The 25,432-nt window shown below is 39.2% G+C and overlaps 1 protein-coding gene across 7 annotated transcripts in view; it reads right to left on the reverse strand.

The window, feature by feature from the left end:
- Window positions 1-19,604, reverse strand: part of RAPGEF6 (Rap guanine nucleotide exchange factor 6) — a 229,205-nt gene extending 209,601 nt beyond the window's left edge. For 5 of the 7 annotated variants that reach the window (XM_036846995.1, XM_036846992.1, XM_036846993.1 and 2 more), the window contains exon 1: window positions 19,331-19,574. In XM_036846995.1, the coding sequence (XP_036702890.1) occupies window positions 19,331-19,399 (69 nt within the window). In that variant the 5' untranslated portion in view covers window positions 19,400-19,574. Of the gene's footprint in view, window positions 1-19,330 lie in introns of all 7 variants that reach the window. The other 2 variants (XM_036846996.1, XM_036846991.1) reach the window with 1 other exon arrangement.
- Window positions 19,605-25,432: the final 5,828 nt, after the last annotated feature.

Consider the following 25,432-nt stretch of genomic DNA (forward strand, 5'->3'; position numbering starts at 1 on the left):
GGTTAATATCCAAAATATATAAACAGCTCACATAATTCAGTATCAAAGAAACAAACAACTCAATGAGAAAATGGGCAGAAGAAAAAGACATGAAAGACATTCTTCCAAAGAAGATATACAGATGAGAGGCATATGGAAAGACGCTCAACATCACTAATCATCAGAGAAATGCAAATCAAAACCATAATTATATACCACCTCGCTCCTGTCAGAACAGCTATCAGCAGAAAGATCACAAATAACAAATCTTGGCAAGGATGTGGGGAAAAGGGAGCCCTAGTAAGGAAAGGGAATATAAATTGGTGCAGCCACTATGGAAAACAGTATGGAGGTTCCTTCAAAAACTAAAAATAGAACTACCATAAGATCCAGCAATTCCACTTCTAGGTATACATCTGAAGAAAATAAAAACACTAATTCAAAGAGGTACATGCACCCAATGTTCATAGCAGCATTATTTACAACAGCCAAGATACGGAAGCAACTAAGTGTCCATCAACAGATGAATGGATAAAGAAGACGTAGTATGTGTACGTATGTGTGCGCTCGCACACACACAATGGAATACTGCTCAGCCATGAAAAGGAATGAAATTTTGCCATTTGTAACAACATGGATGGACCTGGAGGGTATTATGCTTAGTGAAATAAATCAGACAGAGAAAGACAAATACTGCATGTTATCACTTACATGTGGGATCTAAAAAGTAAAACAAATGAATACATATAACAAAACAGAAACAGACTCATGGATACAGAGAACAAACTAGTTGTTACCAGTGGGGAGAGAGGCAAGATAGGGGTAGGAGATTAAAAGGTACAAACTACTAAATATAAAATAAATAAGATACAAAGATGTAATGTACAGCACAGGGAATACAGCCAATATTTTATAATAACTTTAAATGGAGTATAATCTACAAAAATACTGAATTGCTATGTTGTATGTATGATCTAACACTGTATAATATTGTAAATCAACTATACTTCAATTAAAAAATATAAATAAATAAAACACAGGGAGAAAAGATGGAAAAAAATATGAACAGAGCACAAAAATGTGAACAGTGAGATAGGCATCAACTTCAAGCAGACCTAACAGAAGTATAACTGGAGTCACTGTGAAGAAGACAAAGAACAAAAAAACAATTTGGAGAATAGTGGAAAATCTTCCATATTTGATAAAAACTATAAACTTGCACATCCATGAAGCTCAACAAAACTCAAGCACACGAAATACAAAATAAACAACAGCAAAGATCATAATCAAATTGCTTAAAAAATGATAAAATTATAAAAGCAGCTAGAGAAAGAAGATAAATTACACAGCGAGATCATTAGAATACAGAACACTTCTAGTCAGAAACAATGCAATCCAGACAACACTGTAGTAACACCTTTAAAGTCACAAAAGAAAAAAACTATCAGTCTAGAATACTATTCCCAGTCAAAATACTTTCAAAGAGGAAGGCAAAATATTTTTCATATATACAAAGGTTGAGTCAGTCAATCACCAGCACACCTGCTCTACAAAAAATGTTAAAAGTCATTCATAAAAGAGGAACACGATACAATAGGGAAATCTGGAGCTACACAAAGGAATGAAGAAAACTGGAAATGGTAACTACATGGGTAAATATAAATCTTTTTTCTAATTATTTAAAAGACAATTGACTATTTAAAGAAACAGCAACAACAACACCAATGTATTATGAGATTTATTTATGTGTACAAGTAAAATGCATCACAACAGCACAAAGACCAGGAGGTAAAAATGGAAGTATAATATTGTAAGGTTCTTATATAAGAAATAGTATAATATCACTTGAAGGTTGATTGTGATAAGTTTAAGATGTATACTATAAACCTTAATAAATTTCATAGTTTGTAGATTCTTTTGGATTTTCTACATATGCAGTAACATCTCCTGTGAACAAGAACAGTAGTATTTCCTCCCCAATCTATGTATGTACGTACTTTTTTTTTTTTTCCCTAGCTTTAATGCATGAGCTAGAACTTCCAAAACAGTGGTTGGTAGGTGTAGTCATATTCTACAAACACAGCTGCTGGGGCCCCATCCTTTGAATTAAAAGTCATCATAACCTGGTCAGACACCCACAAAATGCCTATCCCATGGAAACGTGCTTGTTATTTTCTAACGTCAAGACAATTTTGTTTTAGTGGCAAACAAGGTCTGAAAACTGAAAAGGTTATGTCATGGCAAACAGAATTAGAAGTCCATAACTTGACCTGCCCAATGAGGGTAGGCTACAGTCCAGGAGTCCCAGAATTTCCTGAGATCCTCAACTGAATTATGTCATATCATTTCCTCTGTTTTCAAGTCAGAGGACATCTCTGGGACACCACTGATGATGCCATGAATAGCTGACAAAGAATTAGGAATTCACTTTTCAATTTTAAAGTCTAAGTGAGAACATAATTTACAAGTTTTGAAATATACACGTGGTTCTCCAGTTCTCTGCCCGAAGAAAGTCTGACAAAGTTGATGAACTTTAGATTCTAAAAGTCCTTCAAATTATCTAAAAGTTTGTCCTTTATTTGTCTCCAATCTTTGACAATTTGGCCATCTTACACGCAGTTCTCCAACAGCATCTATAAATGGTGACCGCATGGATTTGAATAGAAGTATTAGGATTACTCCTATCCAGGGTTGGCGAACTTTTTCTATAAAGGGTCAGATAATAAATATTCTAGGTTTTCTGGGTCATACAGTTTTTGTCACAAGTACTAATCCACTTTGCCTTTGTAGCATGAAAACAACCAAAAAAAAAAAAAAATGTAAATGAATGGGTGTGGGCACATTCCAATAAACCTTTATTTACAAAACAGTTGGTAGGCTAATTTGGTTCCCAGGCAATACTCTGTCAACTCCTAATGCATATGGTCAAAAATATCTAACAAAGAAGTCAAACCATGAATAAACACCTCTTCAGCAAATACCTCAACTTATGAGTTTTGGTGGAAACTGAGTATATCAGATTTTCACTTATCCAACCTTCCATAAAACTATGGCACAGGCAAATGATCCAAGCACTACCAATCACATATACTCATAATAAACTGTTCATCTAGTGACACCGAGAAGCAAGAACTATCCGGAATCCACTTTGGCAGCTAGTGGTTGAAGGGTCTGTGAACACATGCAGTGTACAGTATAGATGTTCAGCAGTGCAAGTTGTGGTATCCACTGTGTTCAGTGCTAGCAGCAGTAGTATCTTTACCAAATATGTGATAAGGAGTACGGATCATAGTTGTCTAGCCCCAAGTCTATTTCTCCAGCACTCCCAACAATTCTGTAGCTACCCACTATCCTTTTAATAAATTCCTTTTCTTTAAATTGACCAGAATTGGGTTCCGCTACATATAAGTAACAACCCCGAAAGACCCTTATAGTAGCACCATCAGCATCACTTGGGAACTTGGCAAGAATGCAAATTCTCAGATTCCATCCCAGACCTAGTGAATCAGAATCGCTGGGAGTAGGACCTAGCTATCTGTGGTTTAATGAGCCCTACAGGTGGTTCTGATGCACAGAAAGTTTAGAACAAGTGGCTTATTGGTAGGATCTATGCCACTTGGGTTATCTGGCTGATAACCTATTAATGAGGAGGAACACAAGCACTGAGATGTCTAGTAAATCCTGGTCCCTCCAGTGCACCTGGTTTTAGGGTCACAAGATGTTAAGCATTTATGAAAGGACAGAAAATAATCTCCCAGAACAAAGGATGGTTGTAGTAGCAAACTGATTAATTCTCTCATATGATGTGAGTGGTTATGGTTTTGGTTTACACAGGACAGAAAGTATTGATAGTTGTTGACTGTGTAATGCTGGTCTTAGAAAGGGGTTTCTTCGAAACTGAGTTATTTGTAGTGAGGTGGATGGACCTAGAGACTGTCATACAGAGTGAAGTAAGTCAGAAAAAGAAAAACAAATACCGTATGCTAACACATACATATGGAATCTTAAAAAAAAAAAAAATGGTTCTGAAGAACCTATGGGCAGGACAGGAATAAAGACACAGACATAGAGAATGGACTTGAGGACACGGGGAGGGGGAAGGGTAAGCTGGGACGAAGCGAGAGAGTGGCATGGACATATATACACTACCAAATGTAAAACAGATAGCTAGTGGGAAGCAGCCGCATAGCACAGGGAGATCGGCTCGGTGCTTTGTGACCACCTAGAGGGGTGGGATAGGGAAGGTGGGAGGGAGACGCAAGAGGGAGGAGATATGGGGATATATGTATATGTATAGCTGATTCACTCTGTTATAGAGCAGAAACTAACACACCATCGTAAAGCAATTATACTCCAATAAAGATGTTAAAAAAAAAATAAAGTGTTAATTCCTGCCTGGAAAAAAAAAAGAAAGGGGTTTCTTGTGGTCTCTGTACCAATTATCTCTGAGACAGGCTAAAGGTATTGAACTATCTGTTAGGCTTTTGGTATGTCCAAGATCCATAAAAGCTATTATAGAAAGCCAAAAAAAACAAACAAACAACCCTGACAGAGACAGACTGGAAATCTTACAGGTATTTCTTGGTAATAAAAAATTTAAATGCTATATTCAAAGTGATGTTAATTACTTAGGGTGCACTTGAAAGCTGCTCTACTCAACGTGAAAGAGGGAAATCATGAGGAAGATGAAAAAACTCAGAATTTATGACATTCCAGATCAGTAACACCTAGATCAGCCACTGGTTCTGTAACTACAAAATACTGCAGAAATTATCCAGGGGTATTAGAAGAACAAATATCAACTCAGGATTAGGGAATAAAAATAATAAGTTCCACTTCGGCAAAAAAGAAGGTGAGGAAGCGGTGATGACTCAGCGCTTCCTAAAACATATCAGCCATACCCTCTCAGCCAGTCAGCTACATGAGTGAAGGTGGGCAAGCTGAGGTGGGTGAGACCACTGCCATCCTACAAACTGCCCTTCAAATGATCCATACCTAATGCATTCACTGTAGGCATCTTCTATGACTTTCCAATTTCACTGTTAAATGAAATATTCAATTCATATTTGCAGCTCTGTATGTATGAGGAATTAATAATTCTGCTAAGTATACACTTCTAATTAAGCACTTTGGGATTTCTATCCCCTTCGTCAACACTGTACCAAGCAGTACGCTTCTCTCAGCAACTCCATCTCTCAATTCGGCTGCTCTACACATGCTTATAAAACCAACCAAAACTTGGAAAACTCAAAGTGGAATGCTTAGAGCAATTCTGAATTTTTTGTTTCTCAAAGTCTAAAACCAGTTTATTTCTTATCTATGATATGCTTAAATCATCACATACAACTTACAATACAACATCAAGTATCTCAAACACTCATTAACCAAGATATTTTACTCGTTATCCCAGCAATTTTAACAATAAAAAAACTCTCAGAATGGATCTCTATGGTTAGTACAGATTCAATCCCAAGATATACATATTCTGCAGCTGTAGTTGTATAATCAAAACTTATGCTGAAGAATCTTCCCCAAATTATCGTTAGGCTGCCTTCAGCCTAACAATGTGGTTAAAAACTTGGACTGTGGAGACAGCTGTGGTTTCAAATTCTGCCTCTATCAGTTACTAACCATGTAACATTGGATAATTTGCTTAACATTTATTTTTTGTACAATAGGAATGATAAACTGCTTCCTTTTAAACATAAAATAAAATACCTGTTAAATGTGTAGCATGGACACTATCACATGGTAACAAATGTGTATTATAAAATTACAAAACAAAGGTTAAATTATATTCAGCAGACAATTAAAGCTATTTTAAAGATTTTCAACAATATCTCCAAGTTAACAAGCCCATACATTAAACATAGAATTCCATTCCATTGGTTTTATCATCCGTGAAGGTATAAATATATTCTGCAAAATGGCAATAAAGGGCTATATAACACTTACCACACCTGGAGCCCAGACCGTGGATTCTAAATACCATTTCCTACTAAAAGGAACCCAGGTTCCTCAGATATTCGGTTGGCCAAAAGTTCCTTCAGCTTTTAAGGAAAAATAAAATACACATTTTTCATTTTCACCAAGAACTTTGTTGAACTATGTATTCACTGTTTTGTTCCACTGCCTTCTGCCATTTTTCAGGCAACTTTATAATTCCATCTTTCCAAAACTTTTTATCTTTTTGAGCAAAGAACTGTTCCAGGTGCCTTTTACAGTCTTCCAGGGAATGGAAATTTTTTCCATTAAGAGAATTTTGTAAAGACCGAAATAAATGGAAATCTGAAGGTGCCATGTCTGGTGAATACGGCGGATGAATCAGAACTTCCCAGCCAAGCTATAACAGTTCTTACCTGGTCATAAAAAAAATCATGTGGTCTCGCGGTATCCTGATGGAAGATAATGTGTTTTCTGTTGACTAATTCTGGACGCTTTTCGTCGAGTGCCGCTTTCAGTTGGTCTAACTGGGAACAGTACTTGTTGGAATTAATCGTCTGGTTTCCTGGAAGGAGCTCATAAGAGAGGACTCCCTTCCAATCCCACCATATGCACAACATCACCTTCTTTGGATGAAGACCGGCCTCTGGTGTGGTTGGTGGTGGTTCATTTAGCTTGCCTCACGATCTCTTCTGCTCCACATTACTGTACAGTATCCGCTTTTCATCTCCCGTCACAATTTGTTTTAAAAACGGAACGTTTTCATTATGTTTAAGTAGAGAATTGCATGCGGTAATACAGTCAAGAAGATTTTTTTCGCTTAACTTATATGTGGAATATCAAAGTGATTCACATAACCAGGCTGGTGCAAATGATTTTCAACGCTTAAGATTTGGATATCTTGAATATGTCGGCTACCTCCAGCATGGTATAACGTTGATTGTTCTCAATTAATGTCTCGATTTGATCGCTATCAACTTCAATTGGTCTACCTGACCGTGGAGCATCGTCCGGCAAGAAACCTCCAGCACCAAACTTCGCAAACCACTTTTGACATGTTCGATCAGCCACAGCACCTTCTCCATACACTGCACAAATCTTTTTTTGTGTTTCAGTTGCGTTTTTACCTTTCTTTAAATTATAAAGCATAATACGCCAAAAAAGTTGTTTTCTTCCATCTTCAATATTAAAATGGCTACACAAAAATTCACCAATTTTGATGTTTTTTTTAAAATGCACGCTGACATGACAGCCATCACAATACAATCTAACAAAATTGTTTCACATGAAGATAAAGACAACTAAGCGAGCCATCGTAGGGAAAACACCGAACGAACTTTTTGGCCAAGCCCATAAACGGCTGATTTCAGTAGTAGGGCAAGGAAAGTAAAAGCCTGGAACACCTTTTTGGGTCAGAAAGTAAGGTATTACTTAAAGACTACTGCGTCATGCCAAAAGGACACAGCAGCTGACTTAGAAAGGGCTCCTAGTGGCTGAATTTGGGGCAACCTAAGAATCAAAAAGAATAATGACAATATTAAAAATACAAAAATAATCCTTGAATTCAGTGATTTTTTTTTTTTAGAGAAGGAGGAGAGGAGCAAGTGGGGAAAGTTCTTCTGTACATAATACCAGCTAATAAATGGAGAAGTAATAAACAACCTACACTTTCTACTGCACACGGAACACTTTCACCTGCGTGACCTCTCAGCATCTCAAGTGCAAATATCCAAAGTTAAACTGATTATCTGTACCCCTAGCTGTGTCTTGCTCCTCGGTTCCCTGATTTAGGTGACAGTACTCACCTTCAATGGCTCTGGTAAGAAACCTATCAATCCTACTTTCTAAACATCTCTGCTCACCATCTCAACTGGAGCAATTTAGGGATTATTTCTTACTGGGTAACAGAAAACAGCCTTCTTGCCTCCAGTCTGGCCCCCTGTAATCCATTCTTCAGAGTGCTGCCAGAGTGATCTTTCTAAAAAGAAAATACAAACTCCTTAACAAGGAGAACACAGTCCTTCGTGTTCTGGATCCTGACCATGCCTGCAGCCTCACCTATTTTACTACTTATTCTTGTCCCAATGTTCCAGCTATGCAGGCAACTTGCATGTTCATACCAAGCTCATCTTGTGGCCTTGGAAAATGCTGTTCCCTTTTCAGCAAACACATTGTTCCTTCTTCACCTAACTTTTATATATTCAAATCTATACTCATGTCAGGGTTCCCTTTTCTAAAACAATTTGAATGACACCTGCCTACCCTTTACTCCTCTCTCCCAACAGCCCTCCTACAAAACTCCTGAGCACCTGATATGTGCCACTATCACAGTACTTAACCAGGCTGTATTTTGTCTGTGTACTTGCCCATCTCCTCCCCTAAGAACTTTAATCTTTTATCCCTGGCACTTAAAAACAGGACTTTAAAAATATTTACCACACAAACATTCATCAGGCAGTCTTCCACAAAAAAAGTATGCATTCAACTCTGCCTCAGAGAGTCATTTAAGGAGCTCATAAGCAATCCAAACTTCAGTTGCCACTTGTGACACTTACACACTCTTTTCTAAAAAATATACTATGATGAAGCCTTCTCATATTAAATGAATGCTTTTAAGAAACCGAACTAGAATGGGCTACCATCCTCTGAAAACAAGTTATAAAACAGAATGGTATAAAAAAAAAAAAAATCACATATCAAGCACACCTCTTTTCATTCTACATAAAACTTGAGAATTATAAACTTCCATTAAATTGACACAGGCACCTTAAGGTATTATACTTCATATAGTACAGTCACGATTAAATGAGAGGCATTTATTTAGGAAAATATTAGGCCTCTATATAGATGTCAGTAAAAAAACACAGTTCAAAGCTTAAAACGTAACCTAAAGTTCACTGATAAAGAGAAAGCAGTGGGGCACTACCGGACTGAGGAAGCGACTGATGAATCATGTGACCTTGAGCAAGACATTTTACCTCAAGTTCAGTTCCTTTATCTGTATGCAACCCATTTCACTAGCTCTTGAATCATCAGCTAAAGTATTTTTGGAAGAGCTACATATACATACGTTCACAAATACATGCTAGGTGGTGCTGCTACTTCTGCTATGTACTAAGTGTCCTGTCCAACAAGTCCCACTGCCTCTGCCACATGTCAAAGCCAGAAGCCCTAGGGCTGCCAAAATTTCAGTTTGGGGCAAAGTAGTGGAGAATGTCTGGTAGTAGTGAACATCAAATGGGGGCTGCTTATGCCTCCATAACCTCAAGTTCTTAATGAAGTGGCTCATTCAGTTTTTATTTACAGCGAGACCTCAGTTTAAACAGCCCAGTTCAAGGTAAAGCCAAACGATAACTACAATGTTACAGAGCTCACAATCCTACATCCCTTTCAAAGAACATGACTTTGTCAGTCAAGTTCACCATGCTTGCCTGCTCCTCCTCTTTGCAAAATTCCCTCTCAGGGAAGCTCCTCATCTCTCAAAAACAAGAGTTTATGGTGTCTAAACTCCTGAATCGCCACAGTTTTTTTCCTCAAGTTGGGAATCTCCAATACATGTAAAATGAGGTGTCATGCAAAAGAACTGTCTAATAAAGGCCTCATCCAGACCTAGTACTCCCTTTCTATACAGTTTAGCTTACAAATGAAGGTCAGAGGGGCCCAGAAGCATAAATAAGTTCTCTTATTTTCCAAGGAACCCTCTGAATGTGCATCTGCTGTAGAAAAGCACAACAGAATCTTTGTTCTGCCACCCTCAAGGAGGCACACAGTGACTCACTCAAAAACGACTCCAAGTACAATGGTGCTCTTTCGCCAATTCAGAAAAAATCTCTACAAGTGTACACTTAAAAACCATTATTCTAAATTCTGAAATAGATTAACAAATAATTACAAGAATACTAAAGTTTACATTCTTTCAGTCCAAGTTCCCTCTAACTTTTGGTAACAAAAATAAGCTACTTTTTTTTTTGTTTGTTTGTTTTTTAACAAAACCCTTTTCTGGATTGTAAATAGGCAATTACATTAACATCTAGCTAAGCGTGAAATATTTGCCCAGCAAAAGTTTTAAGCCACCTGGTTAAAAACACATGAAAAGTTAAAACTGGCATTGCAGTTAAAACTGGAAATGTGTTTCAAAGCCATATAAAACAGAAGTTCCTGTTTCAATGTATGACTTAAGTTCCTCTATCTGAATTGTCTCTGAAGAACTGCCAGGTAAAACACACAGTTTCTTTATGGTAATTGTACATTATTTATATTTTAATAAGAGGATATTAATGGCAAATTTTGCCATTGTGCCAAACTTCATCAGTCTTTTTTCCCCAGCACTTCAAGTATCAGACCAACAAAAATCACTACTAGAAAAATAGGGGAACAGTATTTTTCAGATTCCTTTTCTCTTTTAAGTCATTTACGCTACAAATATTTGCTACCTACTATGTAACAAGTATTGCACGATGGAAACTGGGAGATAAGGATATAGTCACTGTCTTCAAGGAGCTTACAGTCCAGCCAGAGAGACAAACATGCTAGTAATCATAACACAGTACAGTAATTGCTATGGCAGAGGAAGGGACACAGAGAAGGAGTGGGAGATGAGATTTCAGTGAGGAGTTTGGATTTGTCAAGTGAGAGGATGGTGTTCTAGACAAAGGAAATAGCAAACTAGTATGTATGGCTACATTTATTGAGTGCTCATTATGACTGGCACTTTGCTAAATAAGTACTTACATATATTATCTCTTTCAGTCCACGTAACAATCCCCCAAAGATATTCAATCCTAAAGTTAGGTAACTTTCCTAGGGTCACTCAAATTCTCAGTGCTAGAGCCCAGATCTGAAGTAGGCTTGTCCAAATGCAAATTCCAGGGCCCTAAACACTTTCCCACCCTATATAAAGCACACAGAAAGGAGAGTATGGCACAATGGACCATGCTTCTAATCTCTGTCTATATATCAGAATTACTTAAGGAGCCTTCTAAAAATACCAACGCTTGACACTCCATTCCAGAAGGTTCTAATTCAAGAAATGAAGGGTGGGCCTGGGCATTAAAAAAAATTCCCCAGGTTGAAAAACATATGTAGCCCAGGTTGAAAAGTACTGTGTTAGGATATTTACATTTCTCTAATAATTAGTGATATTGAGCATCTTTTCATGTGTTTGTTGGCCACCTCTATGTCTTCTTTGGAGAAATGTCTATTTAGGTCTTCCGCCCATTTTTTCAATGGGTTGTTTTTTGATATTGCGCTGCATGAGCTGTTTGTGTATTTTGGAGATTATTCCCTTGTCGGTCTCTTCGTTTGCGAATATTTTCTCCCATTCTAAGGACTGCCTTTTCATTTTGTTTATAGTTTCCTTTGCTGTGAAAAAGCTTTTAAGTTTAATTAGGTCCCATTTATTTTTTTTTAATTTTCATTACTCTAGGAGGTGGGTCAAAAAGATCTTGCTGCGATTTATGTCAAAGAATGTTCTGCCTATGTTTTCCTCTAAGAGTTTTATAGTGTCCGGCCTTACATTTGGGTCTTTAATCCATTTTAAGTTTGTGTTAGGGAGTGTTCTAATTTCATACTTTTACATGTAGCTGTCCAGTTTTCCCAGCACGACTTATAGAAGAGACTGTCTTTTCTCCATTGTATATTCTTGCCTCCTTTGTCATAGATTAGGTGACCACAGGTGCGTGGCTTTATCGCTGGACTTTCTATCCTGTTCCATTGATCTAAACTACTATGAGGTATCACCTCACACCAGGCGGAATGGCCATCATCAAAAAATCTACAAACAATAAATGCTGGAGAGGGTGTGGAGAAAAGGGAACCCTTCTACACCGTTGGTGGTAATATAAATTGGTACAGCCACTATGGAGAACAGAATGGCAGCTCCTCAAAAACTAAAAATAGAACTACCATATTACCCAGCAATCCCACTCCTGGGCATATACCCGGAGAAAACCATAATTCAAAAAGATACAGAAGATGTGGTACATATATACAATGGAATATTACTCAGCCATAAAAAGGAATGAAACAGTGCCATTTCCAGAGACGTGGATAGACCTAGAGACTGTCATACAGAGTAAGTCAGAAAGAGAAAAACAAATATCGTATAATATCACTTATATGTGGAATCTAGAAAAATGGTACAGATGAACTTATGTGCAAAGCAGAAGTAGAGACACGGATGTAGAGAACAAACTTGTGGATACCAAGGGGGGAAGGGGGAGGGTAGGATGAACTGGGAGATTGGGATTGGCATACATACACTACTATGTATAAAATAGATAACTAATGAGAACCTACTATACAGCACTGGGAACTCTACCCAATACTCTGTGGTCACCTAAATGGGAAGGAAATCTAAAACAGAGGGGATATATGTATACATATAACTGATTCACTTTGCTATACAGCAGAAACACAACACTGTAAAGCAACTTTACTCCAATAAAAATTTTTTTTTAAAAAAGTACTGTGTTAGGATATTTATATAAGTAGTTTAAAATGCATGTGTTTGGGGGTGGGGGGTGATAAGGCTAGAGTGCTAGGCAGAAGATAATGGAGGACTTTACATCTTTCCCATTCCCCTCAGAGCCAAACTCACAAACAGTACACTTGCTGCCTTCACTTTCTTGGGTCTGATTCTCACTTTAATCCACTGCAGTCAGGCTCTGTATTCAGTCCACTGAAATCATTCTGATGGACGCAACCCGAAGAATTTATGAGTCCTCACCTTTCTTGAACTCTCTATAGTACCTGATATTAATGATCAGGGATTTCTTTCTGAAATGTCCTCCTGTAACACCACTCTTCTGTTCCCCTTCTACTTCTATAAACAATTTCTTTTCATTCTCTTAGGCAGTTTTCTTTTCCTTCCCCCATCCCTTTAATATTAGAGCACCCAAAGGGTCTGCCCTTCTATTCTCACTTAGTTTTCTCACTCTGAGTATTCCTACCAATCCCATGACTTCACCTATGACCCATATGCTGTAGACTCTCAGACCAACTCAGACCCATAACCTGGTTTGACCTGAAGCTCCAAATGCTTACTGAACATCTCTATCTGTGTCTCCTGTAGAGAATCTCAAACCCTTTCCAAAACTGAATTCTCTTTCTACCCTAATTCTGCTCTTTAATAACGTACTCTTATACAGTTACCCAAATGAGAAATTCAGAAATTATCTGAACTTCTGCTTTACTCTGAACAGACCCAACCCAAGTCTGTCCCAACAAGCAAAAGACAGAAAAGTTTTGCCAGATTTGCCCCAAAGCTATTGCAGACACTTGAGAAGAATATAAGGACAGAGTATATCTTTGCCTCAAGTGCAGCATCTGGGGTTTGAGGCAGTTACCGCAAGAGTAGGCTTGGACAGAATGAGGTGGCCAATCCAAAAGGGTAGGTGAGTCATGGTATAAAAAAGGATAAGTACATGAAGATCAAGGAAAGCCAAGAGAGAAGCTTCAAAGTCCAGTCCAGAGATAAAACACAAAGAACCAAGATAGTTTCATAGTCCTCTTGGTTGCTGTAAAGAATACACACTGAATGATTCCACTCAAATGAAATTCAAAAACAGGCAGAACAAATTTATGGTGAAAGATGTCAGAACAGTTTCCTTTGGGAAAGGGTACTGATTGGGAGGGGCAAAGGGGGAGTTTCTGGAGTGCTGGTAATATTCTATATCATGATTTGGATGGTAGCTAAATATATTTGTGAAAATTAAGCTGGCTTATACTTAAAAGCATGCGGACTTTACTGTATGTGTATTACAGTCAATTTCAAAGTTTAAAAAAAAAAATAAAACTCTGGTGGGATGTACAAATTCCCGTTTCAACCAGTGACCATGTTGGGCCAATTTTACTTCCTCACTATTCCACTATGAAATATTCTGCTACCTTATCTCACTCCTGAACTACTGCATTTGTTTCCTATAACCAGATCCATATCTCCTGATTTCCCGGTTATCCTGATATAATCATTAACAGTCTTGGCTTTCACACAGAAAAATATCGTGGTTTGGACAAAATGTTATTGGTTCATCCTACTGTAAACCACCCTGCCTCTAATGTAGCCGGCCTGTGCTCTTCCCGACCGACTCCCTGCCTGCCCTACATCTTCAACAATGCCGACAGAGTAATCTTTGTAAAACTGATCTTATTTCTGGGCTTTAAACCCTCCAATAGTTCTCCTTTATTTACAACATCCAGTCCAAATCCCTGAAATGATCCAATCCTGCTATTATACCCAGCTTCAACGTTTAACATCCACCACCATGTACCATCCCCTTACACACACAAACACCCCATACACTAGCCCAGTGTTTTGCAACCTTTTTTCATTATCACATCCCTCCAAAGAGTATTTTTCATAATTGCCACCCCGTCTCCAATTAAATATTAAGGAATAAGACTTTGTCAGGTAGGGATGAGTTCTGTGTAGATATTACTACACAAACCATAGTAATATCTAAGGTTTTTTTTCACTCCCCCCAAAAGACCCAGTTTTTGTCCCTTTGGGGATGACATCATCCCCATTGGGAATGCATACTCTAGCCTTACAGACTGGCTTCTTGTTGTACAAATGTACCTGGCTTGTCACCATTAGTGCCTTTGCTCCTGCTGCTCTCTGCCTGGAATGACCTCCCTTCTGGATATCATCCAGACAGCTATTCACGATATCTAACCTTTAATTTAAGGCTCCTCCAAGAAGCCTGTCCTTTCCCCACTTGCAGTTGTAAAGTGCCCTATCCATACCTTTGTCACTAGTAACCTTAACATTTTACTGTTTTCACGTCTGTCTCCTAAGTCACTGAGAAATAGGGACCATGTCCAATTTCTCTCTACAACCTTGGCTTTTAGTATTGTGCCTAACATATCATCTGTTAACTGAATGAATAAATCAATGTTATCATCTGCGTGAGGTAACCACACATCTCAATTTGCTGGAGACAGTCCTTTAATCTGTTTTCCTGGTATAAATATTAATCCACCTCTTTTAATTCTCAAAAATGATCTGGATGATAACTTATATTGCTAACCTATCTAGGCAGTGGGAAATAATTAAATTCTGAGCAAGAATAGAAGATGATCTGATCCGAGTATTAGAAAGATCACTCTAGCAATAATATGACAATAAATAAAAAGACTCAAGCAAAAATTCAGGGGTGAAACGATAGAAGTGTGAACTAGGGTAGCACAGCTGGATAGGAAGAGGTAGAGAGAGATTCAAGATGTAAAATCAAACAAGGTTTAGTGACCAGTTAGACACAGAGAGGAAGACAGCAGGGGGAATCAAGAGTAAAAACACTAATTTCTGGATTGAGCAACTGGGGCAGTCACCAGCAGAATATTAAAGAGGAGGAATGATGATGGTTTCAATTTGAGACTAGTGATTGAAGAACCTGGAGGACAATTTAGTGGTTAGATATATGAATCTGAAGCACATGGAAGGGGGTAACATGCGCTATACAGACCTAGGTGTCAGCCTATAAAAATTAACTGAAGTCACGGTGCAGAATGAGACCACCCAGGATGTACAAAATCAGCAATTCTAATGAACAGAAGTATTATCTTTTTAACATGAGGACTTTACAAAATTAATTCTAAATTTTGTTCTGTTTAACATATTTGTTGATCATTTAACATGCACAAAACATGGTATTAAGCACTTAGAGACAGAAATATAAGAGAAATAAGGTGTTCATTCCGAGGTAAAAAAGAAAGATTACAAAGAAAGAATGGCATTGAATATGGACTGAGTTGAGAAAAAGCCAAATTCAAGGTCTCAGTTTTGACCGTGGCATCTTTAATTTTGGCATGACGACTCAAAATAAGTACCTTAACAGCTTTTGTTGCTTTAGAGCACTTAGCTTCCCACAGAGTATTTAAATCTAAAATTTTCCGTTATAAAAAAGAAAAGATCTTTGTAAGGTGGGAAAGGAAATCAGAGAACTAGCTCAGGAAAGACAACGTGCTGTGGAAGGTGAATCTACACAGTAGGAGAAATGGCCAGAAAAGTAAAAACTGTGTTAGAACACAGTTCTAAATGGCATACTTTACAAAAGTTTCCATTCTCAGTGTCTGGCTCACTAGGATTATGCTTGAGTTGACATGTAAGGACAACAGATGGGTCAAAATAAAAGAACCATTAATTTTGTCCCAGAAACAAACAGAAGAGTTCTTTGTTCATTAATTATATGATGCAAACATCTGATTACAAGATTATAAGACACTGATTCTTATCTATTTGTATATTTTTTCATAATGCTTTGTATCCAGTATGTAGTCAAGGAAAAATAAGCTGAATGAATGCTTTATCCCCTTCTATTACACACTTTATTGGCTTAGCTTCCAGGACAGCACCACTCTATCCTAGTTTTTCTTCCCCTGCACTGTTTGCTCCCATGCCTTCTCCTTTGCTGGTTTCTGCTCTTCTCCCCTGACCTTGTAGTGATCAAGTGCCCCAGGGCACTGTCTTTGGTCCTCTTCTATTCCCATGTACACTCACTACTTCGGTAATTTCATCTAGTCTCATGACTTTCAACATTATCTGTAAGCTAATAACTATAAAATTTCTATTTCCAACCCAGCGTTCTCTTTAGAAATAATTATAAATTGTATACGCAACTCCTTACTTGACATTTCTAACAGACATTTCAAATGTGACATGTTCAAAACTCCCCTCCCCAAAACTACTCCTCCTGCAGCTTTCCCAGTCTCTCTGATGGCAGATCAAACTCTCTTCAATGGTAACTCCAACACTCCAGTTATTCAGGCCAAAAACCTTGAAATCATGTTCGATTCTTTTCTTTTCCTCAAAGCACAATCTAATCCATTAGCAAATCCTGTTGGCTAAATCCTGTTGCCGTAATTGACTACTACTCACCACCAGCATTACTATCACTTTAGTCTGAGTTATGATCTCTTCCCTGCTTTAATGTGATAACCTCTAACTGATGTTCCTGTTTCTTTCTACCCTTGCTCCCACACAGTTTATTCTCAACCCAGCAAGCAGCCAGGGGATGCTTTAAAAACTAGGATAACATCGTTCCTCTGCTTCAAAACATTTTGGTGGAAAACAAAACCCTCTTTCACTCAAAGTAAAAGTCAAAGAATTTACAATTTAGGAAGTCCTGCATGATAAGCTCCATCCTACACCACCACTATCACCTGACTTCATCTCTTACCACTCTTCTCCAGTCACTCAGAGCTCCTTGCTATTCCTTGAATGCACCAGACACATTCTCATCTTAGAACTTTTGCAATGACTATTCTACTTGGAAAGCTATTTCCCCATATATCCCCATGGCTAACTCTATCACATGAATCAAGACTTTAATCAAAATTCATCTCAACCAGGACACCGACTACCTTAAATTGCACCCACTCCTTGTCCCTTACTTCCAATTCCTTTATCCTGCTCTTTCTTTAACTAGCAATTATCAGCTAACATATTATGTAACATACTTGTTTATTATATTTATCTGCCTACTCCCCTCCCCCTTCTGTTAGAATGTAAACACCAATAGGACATGCCTGTTTTGTTCACTGATACATCCTAGCGCACAAAATAGTGCCTTGAACTGGTAAGCTTTCAACAAATAATTGTTGAGTGAATATATTTATAATAGACCCTTAAGAGCCACTAAAAAGATTAAGGATCTTCTGAAATCAGGCATGACCCTGTGAGAATTTCATCAAATTATTTATCACAAATAGCTCAACACTAGGATTCAATTTATCACTTCTTTATTGATACTTCTGTACCCCGAACAAATTCTACACTCATTCAAAAGCACTGCCAATGATGGGACATCCCTGGCGGTCCAGGAGTTAGGACTCCACGCTTTCACTGCCAAGGGCCCGGGTTCAATCCCTGGTGGGGGAACTAAGATCCCACAAGTTGCGTGGCGTGGCAATCAATCAATCAATCAATAAAAGTTTAAAAAGCACTGCCAGTGATTCAAGCAGTTAACAAGTTATGCTGCTAGATGTCAGAGCTCCAGTCTGTGTACTGTGGGCAGTTGTTTAGCATTTCCTTAAACAACGCTGCTGTTCCAGTAAAACAAGATAAAGTACTTACACAGCACACACTGGCCAACATAACTTTGTGAACAGTTTAGAAAATTTCCTAAGGCTCAAAAATAAGCAATTTCAAAGTAGGTAATTCTGTTATTAAAGAAAATTAGGATCTTCCCATTAAAATGTGATTTTATCATAAGTAATATTTAAAAGTAAAACCTACATTATACATTGTAAGCCTTGTATGATACTTTCTAATGATATAAAAACTATGGTAGATTCACCTGTTCAAAGTGAATGCTTTCAATTAACTCACAATGACCTCAAGAATTATCAGAGGGAAATTAAGACACATGGGATTACAAATGCAGGTCTCAAAAAGAGGACCGTGGAAAGTGGTAGAATTTGCTTTGTTTATATGCAAAGATCAGGATTTCCAATAAGAAAGTTTGACCCAGTAGCTACAATTACAGCTTGACTAATATCATGTCACAAAAGGTCAGCCCAAATTACTGAGACTTACTATGCAAAACATTATAAATCTGAAAAACACAAAAGTGACTTAGGAAGAACTAACCAAAGCACTTCATTTTATTTATTGCAATTACACACAAGACAATCCAACAATCCATTCACATTGTTGTTAGTTTTTGCTTTTTGGTTTAGGAAACATACCACTTATTATGGAAACTTCTCCAAATCAAGGACAACCTCCCCCCCCCCCCAATTTAAGCCTCTATAGGGATTGCCAAGGTTAACAGGTTTTAGTTATTTGCCCGAACACCAGCCTTCAGCTCAAGTGAAAATCATTTAACTCAATACAGCAGGTTTTGGATCCAAGCACAAAATACTGTAACATTTCCCAGTGACAGTCTGAAAAACGACCTCCCCAGAACTTATCTTCAGATACGCATAATTCTCCACCAGAATTCATCATCTGACTGGATGCAAACTTTTAAACTGATCTTGAAAACTTTATCTTTCTTTAGGCAACTGAACAGTATTTCAAAGAACTTTAAGAGAAGTTATTTCTTAATAACACGGCTGTTATAGTTCACTTACAATTTTTCATAGTCTACCTACCTACGGGATAATCTCAGTCCGAGACCCACATTTTACCCTGAGAAAATACGATTTAGTAATGGTGCTTTTTTATCGAAAACACTAGGAAGTCACCGGCAAGGACGGGTGTGCGGGGAAGGCGGCACAGCGAGCAGGAAAGACGGTCGTCACCCGCCCGCGACAAGGGCCTGGGTCAGGGCCGGGGACTCAGAGAACAGATACCTTGGCAGCAGGTGCGAGGCTCTGGCAAGGGGACAGTCGCCGCAAGTTTCGGACCGACAGAGGGATGCTGTCCGTTGGACAGCGGGAGGCGCGCCGGGACGGCTGGCCTTACCTCGGGCGTCCGCTCGGGCGGCTTCTTCTTCAGCGCCTGCCTAGCTCCGGGGTCCACGGGTGAGTTCATGGTCGCGGCCCTGGCCCCCGTGCTCCCCAGCCTGCCCTTAGCAGCCCACGCGACAGCCCATTCACCCTAGGTAGGGGGCTACACCCTTTTCCCCCTCCCCTGAAGAAGGGAGCTCCGGACTGCGGGGGGACCGCGCTTTGGCAAACAACCCTTCGCACCGCCCGCCCAGGGCCTCAGCCCACGCGCGACTGGCCAGAGGGAAGCCTGCGCGGGGGCGGAGGAAAGGCGAGTGCGCGTGCGCAGCACGCGCAAGCGCGCAAACGGGCGCCTAAGGGCGTGACTCTGCAATGACGTAAAAACTGGGGCGGTGCAGTGAAGCCTCCTCCAACCCTTCTTCGTGAGATTTGAAGAAACGTCGCGAGACCTCACCCAAGCCCGTCACGGGATCCGCCTCGGAGTTGGGGTTTCCGCCACTCCAGCTTCCGGTGGAGGGGCTGAAAACGGGCTGTGACCGACTGAACGAGAATAGCGTGTTGGGGATCGAACCCGTGCGGCAGGTGTTCTGGGTGGAGAGTTCTGTTTGTGCCAAAATACGGAAGCTCAGGGCATGGCCAAGCCCGGGGCGGAGCTCCAGCTCTGCATCTCCGACACCGCTCCCTTGGAGAACGTGCGGAAGTCGAAGCGGCCATTCGGCAAACAAGGAAGTTCATACCTTCTCTTCCCTGTCTTCTAATAAAACGAATCTCTTGTGGAAGGGGCCCGCGGAGAAGTACCTGCCTTGTCCAAGACGGACGCCCTGACATAAGGGCAGAGGAACCGAAGATTCATGGCCTTGAGCAGGGGTGGGCAGCCACCGTGCCTGCAGCCAGCTCAAGAGTTACTGCTGGTTCGCGAAGTCAGTCTAGACTACGTTCACGTAACCAATGCCCAGGACAGCCTTCCCTCCGCTCAACCCCTTCTCAGGCAGCGGGCCTTAGGGTTGCCTGGCTCAGGAGTGACCGCTCTCTCACTACACTTTACATACTAGTCTGTTTCCCAACAGGCCGAATAAGGCAGATTAACGTTTATTTACTAGTCCCTTGGTAAGAAAAACATCTCGACTACTCTCTGCAGCAGCCACACACCTGCAGAGGCTGTTTCTGCCTTAAGGTCACTGACAGAATTCCAGAATCCATCGTTCTAAACAGTCCTATGTCAGCGTACAGATAAGCCGTACTGGTTACACAGTTCCTTTGGAGCCTCATAAGCATGTCCTTTCCACTGAATACATCTTAGTATTTCTTACAGCAATTGGCATGGTTCACTAAATTCGAAGCGATTTAAGATTATGACGTTATTCACATTAATTTTTAATGACATGGTCATAAGAAAATTATAGAGTAACAAAAGGGAAAGGAGAGTTCAGGCTGCAACATTCACCGTTTCAGGGACCTAGTAATGATGGCTGATGTTAATAAGGGTTTTGTTTTCCGTTGGTCATTCACCTTGCCCAAACTTGAAGTTTACAACATAATATTAGCACATTTCGTTTTTAAGAATAGGACAAAAACCTTACCAGGGAAGTTATGACTCAGCCACTCTGGAAAGAAATTTTCAGTTGATCACAATTGTGACACTCACTTTCGTCATTTTTTTGTGTATAAACATATCCTCTCAAAAGTCTGCGTAAGATCACAAAGGTTATCCCTTCCATTTTTGAAGCATGTTTCCAAAGCCACATCAATATTTTGAAAAGAGGGAAAAGGCATTAAAGCATGATGACCACGAGCTTGGACTTTAGGGGCAAACATCTGTATTTGTGTCTTTAATAGGCCATTTCTAGTTAAATGACTTAGTTATTTGATATTTCTGAACTTAAGTTTCCTTAACCGTAAAATGGGAAGAGTAAAAGACCTATTGCTTTGGAATTTTCTTAAGATTACATGAGATAATTTATGTGAAGCATTTAGGATGTTGCCTGCACAATCCAGGCACTCTTTATTATTTCTATTACTTTACCTCTAGAAAGTGATTTCTCTAAAGCATACATTCAAATTTGAAGAATTGGATAGGTTTTTTTTCCTTTACTGCTTTTTTTTTTTTTCATTAGAACTATTAAGAAACACATTTCAGTATTCATGAAGATGTGGAGCAACAGGAACTCTCACAAACTGCCAGTTAAGTGTCTATTGGGAAACCAGTTAGAAAAAAAAGAAGTATCTAGTAAAGCTGAAACTTAACATGCCTTTTGACAGCAAGCCCACTCCTTGACATATGTCCTAAAAAATACCCAGAAAAGATGAACAGAAATGGTCACTGTTCATATTAGCCAAAAATTGGAAATAACCCAATTGTCCATCAACTATAGAATGGGTAAATTGCTGTATATTCATTCAGTGCAATACCACCTACATAGAACATGAATGAATCGCCAACATGTTGACAGAAAAAAAGCAAAACAAAATATGGGGTATAATTACACAAAGTTCAAACAAGCAAAACTAAAGTATATCACTTAGGGATGCATACACAAAAGTAAAACTATTAAAAGAGAGCAAGGAAATGTTCACGAAAATCAGGTTGCAATTTACAAAAATGAGAAGGGAGAGTATTATGATCAGGGTAGGGCACATGGAGGAGGGATGGAGATCCTGAATTACTGAAAATGATTTACTTCTTGACCTAAGTGATGGTTACATTAGTGTACATTTATTAATTTTATATAATACTTGACAAGAAAAAATTAAGTCTATAAAAGTAACTTATAGACCTTATAAGACAGCAACAGTAAAAACTGTATATTAATATCCACAGTAACTATACACACCTAAATTTAAGCATATTTTCAAAATCTATCTTGTCCTTTACTATCCTGTATTGTACTTTGGTATGCTGAAAAAAGTGAGGAGACAGTGAGAGCTCTAATAGCTATTTTCAGAGAAAAGCCAACCTCTACGATAGGATTCACCAACATTAACATATATCTGAAACAAAAAAGTAATGGTTCTGAATGCAAGTAATTTACTAAATTATAGGAAAATAAAAAGATGGTTAAGTCTTTAAAAAAAAGCTTAACTACTTACCCTACCTTAATTTTTGTCATTATACTTACTATAACCTGACAGCATAATATCTTTGTCTATCTCCTCCACCAGCAGGAAATATGTAAACTTCATGAGAAAGTCTGTGTTATTTACTGACTTATCCCTGGCACCCAGACCCATGCCCAGCACATAACAGGTGCTCAATCAATATTTGCTAAATGAACAAATTGATCTGTCTAAGGACTAAGTGATTAAGAGGGGATTTTGCTGTTAAAAAGATAGACACTTGATTGCTTTCCAATGGCAAAGAAAGGTATCTGGCTAGACAACTATTCTATTATGCAAAACTGAATACTCATTAGGCACACACAATCATATGGCCATCTTTGCAGAACAACAGCAAACCATCAAAAGACTGAAGTTAAGAGCACTGGTTTTAATAGCACCTGGAATGGAGTAAGGAATTCAGATTTCGGGTATGCTGGGAAACTGAGTCACTACTAGTTGAAAACTAAGAGCACTTGCTGGCCCAAATCCAGAAGGTTTCTATCACTGAATAAGAATCTTTGAGGGTGGGGTCTAGGAATTAATACTTTCCAAACACTATCTAGGTGTTCCTAATATGCAACCAGGTTTGAAAACTACTTTCAACTAACTCAGGTTTTGGACTAGTCTGACCCATCTTAATTCCAACACAGTGAAGGGTATTGACTTGTGAGTGATGAACCAAATGTATGACACAAAAGTGGCATCACAAGTTTCTTGAGGAAATAGTATCTTCTTTATATTTACACAACACTTCAACAATGTTATTCCCTTCGAGACAATTTAGGTAACACTGCTTTTATCAATAATTTTACTTTGAGTGTTGAGGTGAATATAAAGACATGTTTTGGGACTGTCCTTGTTACAATGGTCACTTGGAAAGGAAGGAGTCTCCAGCCTCTTCAACTTAATACTCTCCTTAAATACAGTTATACCTAGGGGAGGTCTAACCAGATAGTGCTAACCTGGGCAGAGAGCTGTCTGCAACCTGATGAAGGGATAGGTCTAGGCTCATACTTTTATGAAAAGGAGAGTCCCTTTTAAAGGAAACGTTATAAGGGGACCAAATCCTGGGGTGTTGGCAAGAAAGAAGCCCCTGACCCGAGCATATGCTTTAAGACCAGAGTTCTCCTGAAAAAATAATGGATGGAAATTTCATCCATTTAAAAATCTCTTTCTAAAAATTTCTTTTAAAAAATTTAAAAGAAAATTCTTTAAAACTCTCTTTTGGATTGCCTGTATTTTCTTTTCCTTAGGGAAGTTTCAAATCTTAAATCTACAGCAAACATGGCCAAGTCTACAGTCTGCACTATAAAGCAACGACAGGAAGCATTACAGTCTCCAACTTCCCCCTTTTCTATCTGCCTAAGTCCTTCTCACTCAGAGTTACAATTCCCCAGCCCCCAGTGCACCTTCAGCTCATGTTTGGTCCAACTTGCCATCCCACCCCTACACCTCCTACAATGGCAAAGACAAACAAAGAAATCTCAGGTATCTTTACAACACATCTGTCATCACATCCTAGTTGGAAACATTCTGTTCTGAGACAGGAAAGACTATACGACCTCAGATTAAATTCTCTGTATTTCAGTTTCTCATTAGCAGAATCTATGCTTCTCAGAAATGTTGCAAGATTTCTTTAAATTTTTATCAGAGAACAGCACATATAAACACATGTATTATAAACCTCTAAACTATCTGATAAATGCTTCCCAAATACTTGATACTTCCTTTGTGCTTTAAAACAGTGCACTTAGTCTCTTCAGTCAAATGTAAGAGTAATAAATGTAAAATAATATGAAAACAGGCACTGCAAAAAGCCCCTGGCCTAATCCTACCTCCTGGCGTAACTCTGCCCAAATCAACCCAACCTGAGTAAGGCAGCTTCCCAACAGCCTACTCAGGGTTGAATCACTGCTGCAGAGCAGGTGCTAAGGACTGATGGAAGAGGTGACTTCCCTACAATGCAGATGAAGACGACAGACTTGCTCAGAGGGACATGCAAATCCGTGAACAGAACAGGATTAGAACCCAAACCAACAGGCCAATTTTTTGTTTAATTTTAAAGTCAGGGGCTTCCCTAGTGGTGCAGTGGTTAAGAATCTGCCTGCCAATGCAAGGGACACGGGTTCAAGTCCTGGTCTGGGAAGATCCCACATGCCGCGGAGCAACTAAGCCCGTGAGCCACAACTACTGAGCCTGCGCTCTAGAGCCTACGAGCTACAACTACTGAGCCCACGTGCTACAACTACTGAAGCCTGCACGCCTAGAGCCCATGCTCCGCACAAGAGAAGCCACTTCTCATTGCCTTCTCGAGGCAATGAGAAGCCCACGCACCTCAACGAAGAGTAGCCCCTACTTGCTGCAACTACAGATAGCCCATGCACATCAACAAAGACCCAATGCAGCCAGAAATAAATAAATAAAATAATAAAGTCAGTAGTAATTTTAATTAGATACAGTGTTCTTGACAAGTTTACATGGCTTCTTCTAGTTTTAAATGATTGATATTCAGTTTGTTTTCACAAAAGCATTTAAAGAAAATTTCAATTTGTCACTGTGAAGATTAGGTCAAATGTAAGAATATACCATATTTTTTGGTTACTACATTTTAACTCAAAAGAATATATAATATTAGGACTTCCCTGGTGGCGCAATGGTTAAGAATCCGCCTCTCAATGCAGGGGACACAGGTTTGAGCCCTGGTCCGGGAAGATCCCACATGCTGCGGAGCAACTAAGCCCGTGCGCCGCAACTACTGAGCCTGCACTCTAGGGCCTGCGTGCCACAACTACTGAGCCCGCGTGCTGCAACTACTGAAGCCCGCTCCTAGAACCCATGCTCCACAACAGGAGAAGCCACCGCAATGAGAAGCCCGTGCACCGCAACGAAGAGTAGCCCCCCTCGCCGCAACCAGAGAAAGCCCGCGTGCAGCAACGAAGACCCAACGCAGCCAAAACTAAAAAAAATAAAGAATAAATGTTAAATTTCCCCCAAAATAAAATAGATAGGAGCTGTACAGCAA

Source organism: Balaenoptera musculus, chromosome 3, assembly GCF_009873245.2.
Source record: "Balaenoptera musculus isolate JJ_BM4_2016_0621 chromosome 3, mBalMus1.pri.v3, whole genome shotgun sequence".
Taxonomy (NCBI): domain Eukaryota; kingdom Metazoa; phylum Chordata; class Mammalia; order Artiodactyla; family Balaenopteridae; genus Balaenoptera; species Balaenoptera musculus.